Source organism: Plasmodium gonderi, assembly GCF_002157705.1.
Source record: "Plasmodium gonderi DNA, contig: Chr07, whole genome shotgun sequence".
NCBI classification, from domain to species: Eukaryota; Apicomplexa; class Aconoidasida; order Haemosporida; family Plasmodiidae; genus Plasmodium; species Plasmodium gonderi.
In genome coordinates this window covers 1,203,007-1,216,536 of record NW_021628932.1, presented here as the reverse complement: position 1 = coordinate 1,216,536, position 13,530 = coordinate 1,203,007, and the positions used below count along the sequence as shown (strand labels likewise).

Genomic DNA, 13,530 nt, shown 5'->3' with positions numbered 1-13,530 from the left:
TCGTTCTAAAATGTGTATTCATGTAAGTATATCTATGCATTCGCGTGGATGAAGCAGAATATACACATATATATATATATATATCTGTATGCAGAAAAAAATATACATATATATGGATGCAGGTACACGTGTGTATTAGTAGCTCCAATCCAGCTTCTACAATTCTTTCAAAAATTACATATACATCAAAATAACTTAGAACTGCCGGAGTGCAGTAGCATGAGGACAGGTGAAAAATGAAAGAATCAAAAAGCAAGTAATAGTATGCACTAAAGCAGAAGGGTAAGAAGAATATGTTTCGTCGCTATCAGCATCAAACGGATTGATATATATATATATATGTACTTGCAGAAAGGAATAACAAATAAATTATATACCTAAAGTACACTATTAAAGCAAGATGTGCACTTGAAAGACATTAAAAATATTCATTAAAAATATCACTTTTAATAACTAAAAATAAAAAAGAAATACGTAAAAATGGTGGAATACATATAAAATAAATAACAAATATGTACTTGTTAACAAATTTTTAAATGACGGAAAAATTGAGTGGGTCGTGAAAAAATCTGAAACTGGTAAAATGGCTAAAAGAAAAAGAAAAAAAAAAAAAAATGAAAAAAAAAAAAAATTCCTTGTATACACATTTCAAAAAAAGTAAGCTTAATGAGGAAGTAATACACATACATAATTTATAACAAACAAAATGCTCTTGTTCAATGGGTTCAATTGGTGAAAAAAGAACATTTGAATGACATATGTTCGAACATGTATAACATTTTATTAAAATGTTCTTAAGGTGTGATGTGAAGGTGTATCAATGAGTACACATAATTATATGTGTAGATTTTTTTGGTATGCTTTTTTTTTTTTTTTTTTTTTGGTTTGTATATTTTATTCTATTCTTATAGTTTTATTGAACTTTCTTTTATGTCAACTTTTTCTGCTGAACTTTTTCTGCTGAACTTCTTCAGTTGAACTTCTTCAGTTGAACTTCTTCAGTTGAACTTCTTCAGTTGAACTTTTTCTGTTGAACTTTTTCTGCTGAACTTCTCCGGTTGAACTTTTTCTGCTGAACTTCTCCGGTTGAACTTCTTCAGTTGAACTTCTCCGGTTGAACTTCTTCAGTTGAACTTCTTCAGTTTTTTTTTTTATCTTTTACTTCCCTCTTATTCTTCCTAATAAATAATTGCTAAGCCTGTTGATACTTTTCCTTCATGCAAACAAAAAAAAAAAAAAATAATAATAATAAAACAAAATAATAATAATAAAACAAAATAAATAATAATAAAATAAAATTAAAAAAAAAGAAAAAAAAAAAAAAAAGAAAAAAAAACACATCGCTAAACAACAGACATAATTTTATAAATTCAAAAATTTTTAATGTTAATATATATATGCTTCATGCGTCACGTGTATCCTCTTGTATTCTTCAGTTATTTTTCTGAATTTATTTTTACAAGCACTTTTTTTCTCTTCATGTGTGCTTTATTATTCATCCCTCAACAGATTAAAAAGAAATTTACACTCTAGATATAAAATAAAATACAAGAAAGGTTTAAAAAAAAAAAAAAAAAAAAAAAAAAAAGCAAAGCAAAGCAAAGCAAAGCAAAAGAGAAAAAAATTAAATAAAATAAATTGTTCTTTTGAATAAAAATATTCCAGGTGGTAAATATAATTTTGAAGAAATGAAAAAGAAAATGCTTATTAAAGTGGTGGAATGTGTGTTGTTGCAATAAGATTGTAACATGGCACGGATTTTTTTTTTTTTTTTTGTATGCTGCTTCAGAGGAACGTCTTATTAACAAAAAAACGATCCCATTGAATGTCGTAGCTTCATCAAACACTTGTGCATATCAACATAAAATTATGTACTGAAACGACACAACTTATGTAACATTAGGACATCTTATTCTGCTAGGGAAAAAAAAAAAAAAAAAAAAAAAAAAATGCAATATAACGTAATAAGATAAAAAAGTAAGTCACACATTTGTGATGAGAAATGTTCTTTTCACGTATGCACCTTTTCACATATGTTCCCTTTACACACAAAAAAGAGGGTATTATTATATTTACGTATGTGCATGCATGTATACATATATATATATATATATACACTCAAGTGGCACTCGTATTTATACACTCCTGAACACTTTTAATATGGAGATGGATCCGTTACATTTATCATCACGTTAGCTACACAAAATTTGGAAATTAAAACTTGAAAGAAAAACATTAAAATAACAACTTGCTGAGAAAATGTATCACTGTAGTAGGGCAATTAAAAAAAAAAAAAAAAAAAAAAAAAAAAAAACGGAAAAAAAATGGAAAAAAAAAAGGAAAAAATCATACATGTGAGTAAGTTAAAAAATAGTAAGAGATTGAATGAGCGAACAAATAAGCGCACAGATGAACGAACGAAAAAACGCACAGATGTATAGGCATGCGAATAATTTAGCGACGAATGAATAGTTAAAAAAAATTTTAACATGCTCCCTGCCGTAGAAACAGAATTTCTTTGCTTATGTACTCTCGCAAAAACTTTTGTTCTTGTGCATGTATTTGTACATATATGCAAAAATAAAGGGATTTTTATTTTACATGTAGCTTCACCCAATTGAGTTGTTGCAAAAAAGGAGGATGTAAATGAGTAGATGCTACTACTATTAAAAAGAAAATGTATATACGAATGTATGCACCAACTTAGAATAAATTTTTTTTTTTTTTTTTTTTTTTTTTTTTTTTTTTTTTTATCCTGTTTGGTGTAGGACTGCCCTAATATGCTATATATATTTTTTTTAAAAGAAAATTTATTTGCGCACGCGTGAAAACAAATGAGAAAAGGAAAATCCACAAAAAAAGAAATGTTGTGTGTTTAAATGGAAACCGCGAGAAAAAAAAAAAAAAAGAGGAAAAAGTTTTATGTAAGATGCAAGTACATGTATGTTTTTGTGTGTACATAAATATAACTTATTTGGGGGAATTTTTTATATGAACTTTTAAAAAATAAACAAAATATAGGTATGAGGCTACAAGTTAAATTATAAGCACTTCAAAAGCAAAAAAAAAAAAAAAGAAGAATTTGCTACCCAAGGTTCTTTTTTATGTACAATAAGAGATGAATAACTTATACAGGAATCTGTATGCACATGTACATATATATATACAATCGAAGGGGAATTATTATTCTTTTGATAAGTTTTTCCTCCCGTGCAAAATGGAAACACATGAAAAATATACACATGCAGTTCAATGATGCAATATGGTGTGTACATCTATTTTTGAGGTATTATCAAAAGGGCTATTTGTTCACAAATTGTGAAAATAAATTACTTTTTTTACAATTGTATGTATGCGTGAAAAAGAATTAAATAAAATATGTTAATATAAATACCCCTTAGCAACCGAGTGTGCTTATGGTTATCTAGGATAATGAATAAATACTCCGTTGTGTGTTAGGAATATGCATGTATCTATGGAACCATTAAAAAATGAACATGAAAAGAACACGTATTTTCCCGTTCTTGGGTTAAGAAGTCAAATATAGTAAAAAATGGGTATGCTGTTCTTTTACATATATGTGTTCATATGCATGTATTTAAATGTGTATATTTGTTCATATAGGTGCATATATTTATCCATTTATATATATTTTTCCGTTTTTATGCGACTAAGGAAGCGCAAATAAAAATGTAACGGGTTTGTGTTTCCCCTCGGTCAGGTGATCCCTTTTAGGTGCATTAAAAAAAAAAAAAAAAAAAAAAGTTAATAAGACGTATTCACAATTATTTTGAAGTTAAATACCGTTTAAAAATTTAAACATGTGCTTGTGTAAATATGTACGTGCAGGAAATTTCCATAAAGAAAAAATTTATAAAAAGTGATGAAAAAAAAAAAAAAAAAACACTCCAAGTCACGAAGGAGCCCCGAAAATAATCGTTATTAGGGCAATAGCAACAACGATGCAATAATATTATCAATCGTAGTTGTAAAATAAAATGAAGGAAATATCTTCGAGTGGGCGCTACTTCTTGCTGAAGCCTCTCTGTATTTAATTGAAAATCAGGGAAAAGACGCGATCGATCGCAAGCAAAAAAATACGCACACGTGTGAGGATACTATATGAATTATGATGAGACGTACCTCTACACACAATTACACATAATTACACACACACACAATGCAGTGAAGGAATAGTCGCTTACACACATTAATGCATATTATTGAAAATTGTAAGCAATCCAATGTATACAATATTTCTAAGAAGCTATAGTTGATCTACTACTTCTTTGTGTACAGTTGAGAAATTATGCAGATCATGCAAATTTTTTTTTTTTTTTTTTTTTGTATGTAATTGGTAGTAATGATAAATTGTACAAAAAACGCGTGATAAATACTTAACAAGTGATTTACACAAATATGGTACACTTATTTGTAGGTCTAAAAAGAATTGAAGTTTTATAAGAATTCATAAAATGAATACAAAACTCGTTCTGTTCCATGTGTTGTATATATGTAAATCGTTTGTGCAGGTACACGTAAGGGAATTATTACATAAATTTTACACGATCTATATAATTCCAGCTCATGGAAAAACGTGAAAAAATGAAAAAGGAAGTTGAGAAAATAGAAAAAAAAAAAAATTGCTGAGCAAGGGATATGCTTGTGTAAATTAACCCATGCTAATGTGTAATCCAATATATGTACATATATATATATATATATATATATACACACACATGCGATCACATATGATGATCTAATTACAGAGATATACATATATGGATACGTGTTATAGCAAAATGTCAATGTGCAATTTGTCTATGAATCATAATACATGAGCTGCGTGTGTAGGTGTAATTTTTTTTTTTTTTTTCTCGTACTGTGTTCTTTGTATGCACACGTTCATATATATAGACCTCAGTTTCTCTCAACTCTCGATGAATACATAGAACTATTTCCTATCAATTGATGCAGCTGAGGAGGATAATCAAATTGACGAAATTATGAACTACTGTTTTAACATTCAAAATTAATAGTTAAAAAGAATGAAATGAAAATGTTCAGCTGAAGAATGGAGGATGTATGAGTTCACTTCATGCACTTTTCTCAGAAGGGAAATGTATTGTACATATTTAAAAAAAAAAAAAAAAAAAAAGAAGTATTCGTTTGGTAAAAGCAAAAACAAGGGCAAAACCAAAACCAAAAACAAAAGTAAAAGTAAAAGTAACATGAATATGAACTTGAACATGAACGTGGACGTAATGATGTGCAGAAAAATGTAACAACACGACGAGCACTAAAAATAAGGGAGAAAAATAAATAATTACAGTGCTAATACAAAAAGTATAAATTCAAAAAGTTGTTCATCCGAAAGTGTTGAAAAATTAATAACCAGACGAATCGAAGAAACAAAACGATATTGCGTCCTATTTCACGATAGTCTTTTTTTCTCGCATAAATACATGGAAAGGGTGTACTGAGAACCCTTTGTGGTTATTTCAGTTTATTTATTTGTTTCGTTTTGTTTTTTTAGCATGCACACATATCTACACATGTGCGTATGCACAATAAAAACGAATCACATAAGGCAGACTTCACATGTACAAAGTAGCAAAATTAAAAATAAAATAAATTCAAGGTTTTTGTAAACTCTTTCAGGAAAAAATTTAATAATGGTAGGGTAAAACATTCGATGAATTTCGCTTCTAACCCTTTTTGCGTTCATGTAAATTGAGAATTTTTTTTAAAAATAGTGTTTACAACAAAGAAGGCTTATTGGGGAATGAAATAAAATTTGACGTGAAAGTGGAATTATGTGAAAGTGGAATTATGTAAAAGTGGAATTATGTAAAAGTGGAATTATGTGAAAGTGGAATTATGTAAAAGTGGAATTATGTGAAAGTGGAATTATGTGAAAGTGGAATTATGTGAAAGTAGAATGATATGAAAGTAGAATGATATGAAAGTAGAATGATGTAAAAGTGGGATTATGTAAAAGTAGAATGATGTGAAGGTGGAATGATGTGAAAGTAGAATGATATAAAAGTATAATTATGTAAAAGTAGAATTATGTAAAAGTGGAATGATGTAAAAGTGGAATTATGTGAAAGTAGAATAATGTGGAAACAAAATAAACTTAATAAAAAAAAAAAAAAAAAAAGAAGAAAAAAAAGAACTAAATATATTATCATCGAAAGGACGAAATATATTATCATCGAAAGTACGAAATACATTACAATCGAAGGGACGAAATACATTACAAACGAAATGAAGAAGGAAATATAAAATAATTAAGTTCATTTTACGGGTACACTTGGAATTACACATTCAGACGCTATGCACATGTTGATTCCCCAACCGTGTGTTCAGGGTTCCCTTGAAAAAAAAAAAAAAAAACAAAAAAAACAAAGCGTGGGTCAACTGGGTATTTATCTTTCCAGAATTGGAAATGCATGCATACATTATTGTGCACACTACTATGATTACGATTGAGATCATTTATATATGCTGTATGAACATGTGTAGAAACAAATAATGCATACTAAAGTACGTACATACTTTTGTATGTACATGTGAAAATTTCTATATGCAAAAGTACGTACATACCTAGTGTCAACCTATGGATGTGTACGCAAGTGCTAAGAATCCGCAAGATCCGTTTCCAAATTTGGCGGGGCGAAAATAAGAATCATAGGATATAAAGAGAATATACTTGCACATCTTCTTACTTACCCGAACATTTTCTTACATGCATGAACATTTTCCTACTTACATGAACATTTTCCTACCTGCATAAACACATTCCTACCTGCATGTACATCTCCCTACCTGCATGTTCATCTCCCTGCCTGCATGTACATCTCCCTACCTACATGTACATACACAATCATGCGCACACGAATTCATAGGTCAAGGTTTACTTTAGGCAATATATACACATGTCCATATATAAATATATGTTCACATATATCAACCGTATGAACACACCGTGTACGTACATCTGAAAATGTAGTATCAGGTCTATTCCAATACACCCCTTGATCTTCCAGAATGTGTTAGCTCTTACGATACTAATTAGCTAGCTCTGGTCAGAGAATAACTCACTTGGATATTTCTTCATTTTCATGAACATGTTTTTTTTTTTTTTTGCATTATTTTCTCCATTTTTTTCTTTTAATACATGGACGTTATGGGGGTTAGCTTGTGTGACGTTATACCTAAGTAGGTCACATTATAAATGTTGGCAAATGCCAAATCACACAAAGAGACAAATCAACAAACACGAAGTACCACAAACAAACATACAAACAGAATATAATTAAATTAATAAAAACGGGGATTTAAAATGTAGCTAATTAAAAATTCAGTGTCTTTTTTTCTAATTATTCCATTTTGCTCATCCACACTTTTTTTAGCTAGTCCCTAGGAACGTTTCCAACCGCCGTTGCGTGGTGTAAAATGAAATAAAAATGTATATACATGACACATAATGCACTAAGGATAAGAAGATTTTCCAAGTGAAAACATCGTTGAAATCTGAAAATGTGGAAACGTATACCTAGGCGTGCGCGTGCAGGAAGTTTTTTCAAAAACGGGAATGTCATGCATATGCATATGTACATATATGTGTGTAGGTATATGCCAATATATTATATATGTACATGTGATTGACCCCTAACTCTTGAATCTCCTCTCTTTCACCATTTTTTTTTTAATGCACACAAAAAAAGGGATTAACTTCAGAGTTAAAATAAAAATAAGCTTTCATATTTCCTACTTCAATAAAATATTCCCATATTCCTACGCTTTAGTAAATTTCATTTTACACCATTTTTTAAAAAAAGGATAATAAGCTCGATTGGCTGACGTATCAACTGCGTTGCGTGTTTTAAAAAAAAAAAAAAAAAAAAAAAAAAAACCTAATCAGTTTCCATCCACTATATTCTGCAAATTTTTTTATTTTTTAAGTTCACTATCTGTTCTTTGAAATATACGAACATATGTATATACTTACTTTGTGGAAAGTTTAACTTTTTTATTCACCTTATCCATTAAGAGGGTAAAGTGTTAAGAAGAGGAGTGTCCTTCGGTTATTATAAAAAAAAGGAAGCTAAACATACACATTCGCTAGAACACATATATATATATATATATATATATATTCTCGCTCTTACGTACATTGTAAAATAGCCCTATAAAATAAAAAACACGTGAAGGGGAACTTGTTTTTTTTTTTTTTTTTTTTTTTTTTTAATTTCTTCTAAACATGGTTAAACAAATTAACGCAAGAGCGTACAGAACAATCTCTCTACAAAAAGAGAAAAATTTACATAGGTCATGAAAACTTCCCAAGACCCCTAGTATGTATACTAGTATGGTTGCAAACACAGGAACATGTACAAGCATTTCACCTACATGTAAGATATATATATACATGTACAATTCAATCTTATACGTTTCATAAATTGTGCATGTAGGTGTATATTGAAAAAAAAAAAAAGAAAAAAGAAAAAAAAAATAGAACGTTCTTATAATCCATTTGTTTTCAAGCACAAAAATAGGTTTTGTGCAAAAGGCCGATTAAAGGAGCGATTATCAAAGGCGTTTTGCAAAAAGGGAAGAGAGGAGGAGAAGCTTCGTTTAATCTTGTGGGGTTGAATCTTGCACCGTGCACTTATTTCACTATATTTGCAGCCGTGTAGTAGGAGTTAAAAGGCTTACAAGAGACTAACAGCAAGCAGAGAATAATTAACTGAAGGGATTCGAGAATGAGCACTGACATCGAAGGGATAAAAAGCAAAGATGATGCAGCATTCAAATTGAAGACTGAAATAAACGGAATTGAAAAGGAAATAAAAAGTTGGTTTATTAAAAGAAGATTAAACATGGAGTTGAATTATTCACTAAATAATATTTTTAGTAATTATAACATTGTAGGATTGTCAATTAACAAAAATATAGACCCAAAGGAAAAGATGCTGTGGTATGATATTGTTAATGGAAAGCCAGAACTAGAAGACACCTTAAGTTTAGATGCAAAAGAATACAAAGCAGACTTGTATAATAATATGTGGAATAATAGCACAACAGTTGATAACCCTTGTAGATTAGTTGGTTCAATTTTCTTTCGATGTTTAAAAAGTAATTATCATTTAAAAGAATCTGAAAGAGAAGGAACTTGTATTCATAGTTTTATGAACTTCAACAATTGTAGAAAGGCCTTAAAATTGCAACAAGCAAATAACATAAAAAATGCACTTACAAATCAGCACGTGGAAGATACACATGCCAAAGCTCTCTTTCAGCGTAGGAGTGAGCTACTTGATAAGTTGGACAGAAGCATGTAACAACGTAGATGCAAAAAATGGGATCATCTCCTGTTAGTGCATATATAACGAATTCGTTTATGCAAATGGTTAAACGCAATCAGGAACACTTACACACACACACACACAAAAAAAAAAATAATAATAAAATAAAAATAAAATAAAATAAGTAATGTACCATACTGTACTATACTGCACTATACTATAGTATTATAGTATAACATAATACAATTCAGTATTATGTAAATTTTTTTTTCATTTTTAAAGAGTATACGAGGTAAGCAGCTAATCGTAACCTCACCGAAAAAGAACTCATGAGGGAGGGACCCAGGTTGGTGGGGCGAATCTGCACATCTACCTCCAGCGAGTGTTACCCGTTGGAATGGCCTAAACTGTGACGTGAACTTTTTTTCAAAATTGTGAAACGGCTTTTCTTAAACATTTCCAATTTAGTCATTTCTCCAATTCGTCACTTCCAGTGTGAAGAAGCTGATTCTCTGTTAAGGATTGGTAAAAGTTGGTAGTACCCTCATAAACTCGACTCAAAACAACATCAGAAAGGTTTTTTTTTTTTTTTTTTTTTTTTTTTTTTTACCATATTCTACCAATTTAAGCACCTTCTAATATTTAACGCCTCCCATGAAGGTGCGTGCATCTGGAACTTGCCCATTAAAAGCAGCAGAGGAAAAATCAAAATTTGGATATTCCTGTTGAAAGCGTTCCAAAAGAATTTTCTTTTTTGTATTATCTTCATCTATGGAATTTATACACTTGTGTCCTTTAAAGACACTATTCCATATCTCTGCTTTTTTTACTTTTGTCAAAAGTATGTGCAAATTGTTATCTTCTATAAACCAATAAGAGCAATCTTCATCGATAATGCTTGACAGCTCACCTTCCAGAAAACTCTCCATTCCTTTCAACCCAATTCGAATTCTCTTACTTCGTATATCGATGTCCAAATCATTTTTATTCACAACTTTGGAACTCATGTTAATATAAATATTTATTTCATCAATGCTTTGTTCCCATTCATATATAACGACACCTGCAAGAAGGGATAGTAACAAAAGCAGACGAGCATTAATGAAAAGTGAACAAAAGAGGGGAAAATGAAGAAAAATGGAAAAAGGAGAAAAAAAAAAAGGGGGAAAAGGAAAAAACAAACAAACAAACACACAAACACACAAACAAGCAAGGAATTGTTTCCCTCCTTTTTCCACTTTTTTTCCCTGAATTCCAGAATAAGAATCAGACGATCGTCATGATTATATATTCCACACCCCTCTCCTCCCCCATCAAAAATACATGAACAAAAGTTAGAGAAAAAAAATCAGTATTGGTATTTCCACACAATCAGAGTAATTTATTCTCAGCACAGTTTTCAATTTAGATTCAATGACTTGAAGGAATATATCCTGCCTGACTCCAAAAATCAGGCAATAATTATTCTCCTTATTCATATGCACATATTCTTACCATTGTTAATATATTTGTGTCTTTTGTTATATATGTCTCCCATCCTTGTGTTGTTACAAAAAAATGTTATATGGGTGTTGTGGGATGGATGGAGGATAAATACTGCGTTGCTTAATTTTGCAAATTTTGGAAAAAAAAAAAAAAATTATTATTTCTTTATGATTGTTACACTGTTATCATCAGGTACAATTGTTATTCACCTTCCCCCGGGCATCCGTACATGCAGACAAAGAAGTATGTGTGTCACATGTGTAATGTATGTATACTGCATAAATGGATGAAGAGTAATGCATAAATGGATGCAGAGTAATGCATAAATGGATGAAGTGTTATGCGTAAATGTATAATATATATATTTACATATGCACAAGCGCAAGTGTTTTTTTTTATTTTATTTTTTTTTATTTTATATTATGTTATTTTTTTTCCTTTTCATTCTTGTTTTGCATTCTAAACATTTCACACCATGTGCTAGCGTATTTTTTTTTTTTTTTTCCTCTTTGCCAAGTTTTTTAAGTGACATGTGCTTTCAGTTCGCTTTAATTTTTATCCTTTTTTGGTAAAAAAAATAAAATAGGAACAAAAAGAAAAAAGGGGGTAAAAAAGAACGTAAAAGAAAATGGAAAAAAAAAAAAAAAAAATATAATATAAAAAAAATAATATATATAAAATAAAACAAAGAAAAAACATTGGAGGTTAATCGATTTAATAAGAATTCAAAAAATGGATAAAAACGGAATAAACACCAACATTTCAAAATGAGAGAGGGACCAAGTGAAAAAAAAAAAAAAAAAAAAAAGAAAACCCAGTTCTATCCTTTCCCCGTGAATTCAAATTTACTTTGTTATGCCGAATTTTTTGTGTCTCACTTTTCCCCACTTTTGAGAATTATGGTGTTAGACTTACAAAAACATGCACATGTAAAGTATATGTGTAAATATAACGAACGTGTGCTGTGATCGATGAATATGTCAAAATGGGAGAAAACAGTTGAAGAAAAAAACATATCCTTTTTTTTTTTTTTTTTTTTTTTTACTTTTTTTTCCCCTTGTTCCATATTTTACATATGCGTTCATATGTATATAAAGGAAAAGACTCTCCTTTTTCAAAATAAAAGAAAGGGAAAAAAAAAAAAAAAAAAAAAACACTCGCATATTTAGCAACTTGGATGAACCTCTGAAAGGACGAAATGGGAGGAGACGGTGGTAGCTTACCACAACGAGTGGATCTGGTTCGGATGAAAAATAAAAGATTAAAAGAAAACACAGGAAGTTTGGGTTATGAAAAAAATACGCTGGTAACAGTAAATCAAAATAAGTGTAGCAAGAAAGAACTAAAGGAACATTATTTTAATCACTGTGCGATATCACAGGTTAGTCTGAGTTATGAAAACAAGATGAGTTATGTCAACTTTCAACGTTTTATTATCATGCTATATACGTGAGCTCCAGAATATACCAAATGGGTAATTTATTTTCTGATTTGTCATACCCTTATGTCACTACAATATGTGTATCTTCTCTTGTCACATTCATCACAACATTTCCAGGAAGTGTTACAGGAACCCTTTTTCTGTTGTCGTCTTGGTTATCTCTACAACAAGGAACATATTTTTAAATTGATCTTATTTAAGAAACAAAATAAAAAAAAACGGAAAAAGGACATGTGCTATGAGCATTTTTCACACATAGATTCTCTTAAAGATTTGGTCCTATGTAGAAATAAATTAAATGAAGACAGAAAATTAGTGTGCTTAATTTCGAACGAAATTATTAACTCATCATCTGGAGCTGTGTGTCTCTTCTCATGTGGGTGTGTATTTTCAAAAAAGGTTTTTAACCACGCGCACGTTGCAAAGGTATGATAAAAAAGAGAACCAAGCTGCAGTATTGGCAGTATTGGAAGTATTGACAGGATTAGCAGGATTTGCAGGATTTGCAGAAATATTAACATAACTGTCTTTGTTCCTTACATATTCCCCCTTTTTTTTTTTTTTTTTTTTTTCCAAATGCACAGGAAAATGTATGCACGATGTGCAACAGAAAGTTTAAATCAAGTGATGTTATCGAAATCGGAATTGTGGATGAAACTCTCCTAGAAGAAAAAAAAAAACTAATTAAAAGAAAAAAAGCGAAAAAAGATAAAGAAGAAAAGGACCAAAAATAGTGAAAAAAACCCTAACAAAGAAAAGCATGAAAACAAATGCAGTACGAATGAATATTCTTCATTTTATGAATTATAAAAAACTTCTGAGAAAAAAAAAAAAAATCCTCTCCATTTACCCCTAATAATTAATTTCACGTTTGCTTGATGCGTGGAGAATAGGCATGGAACCTATGCTGCTAGCATACAAACATATATGAATTACTTAAACATATATTTGCAATATATTTGCAATATATTTGCAGTATATTTGCAGTATATTTGCAGTATATTTGCAGTATATTTGCAGTATATTCGCGCGTATTCGTATATATTTTTTTTTTTTTTTTTTTTTTTTTTTTTTCATTCATACCCCCTCCATAAGGTCTTTTTTTTTTTTGATGACATACTAACCCGATCTTAACAATTTACTTTATCCAATTTCGGTATTTGTTTAGTCATACTAGTGCTCGTTATGAGCATGTGTGTATGTGTGTAAACGAGAATGTGCTTTTTTTTTTTTTTTTTAATCTCCTTTAAGGCATTTGCATTTATATTTACATTTACACACATTTGTATA

The 13,530-nt window shown here is 29.8% G+C and overlaps 3 protein-coding genes across 3 annotated transcripts; 2 read left to right on the top strand and 1 right to left on the bottom strand.

Moving 5' to 3' along the window:
- Positions 1-8,771: 8,771 nt before the first annotated feature.
- PGO_072490 (hypothetical protein, conserved) lies at positions 8,772-9,350 on the top strand (the record flags this gene model as incomplete). The annotated part of the gene is made up of 1 exon (XM_028687122.1): positions 8,772-9,350. The coding sequence occupies one exon, from the start codon at positions 8,772-8,774 to the stop codon at positions 9,348-9,350; it is 579 nt and encodes a 192-aa protein (XP_028542923.1).
- A 599-nt stretch (positions 9,351-9,949) lies between these two features.
- PGO_072480 (nuclear movement protein) lies at positions 9,950-10,851 on the bottom strand (the record flags this gene model as incomplete). The annotated part of the gene is made up of 2 exons (XM_028687121.1): positions 9,950-10,377; positions 10,809-10,851. 2 exons carry the CDS (start codon positions 10,849-10,851, stop codon positions 9,950-9,952), a joined length of 471 nt encoding a protein of 156 aa, XP_028542922.1.
- A 1,146-nt stretch (positions 10,852-11,997) lies between these two features.
- PGO_072470 (replication termination factor) lies at positions 11,998-12,974 on the top strand (the record flags this gene model as incomplete). The annotated part of the gene is made up of 3 exons (XM_028687120.1): positions 11,998-12,180; positions 12,358-12,666; positions 12,825-12,974. 3 exons carry the CDS (start codon positions 11,998-12,000, stop codon positions 12,972-12,974), a joined length of 642 nt encoding a protein of 213 aa, XP_028542921.1.
- Positions 12,975-13,530: the final 556 nt, after the last annotated feature.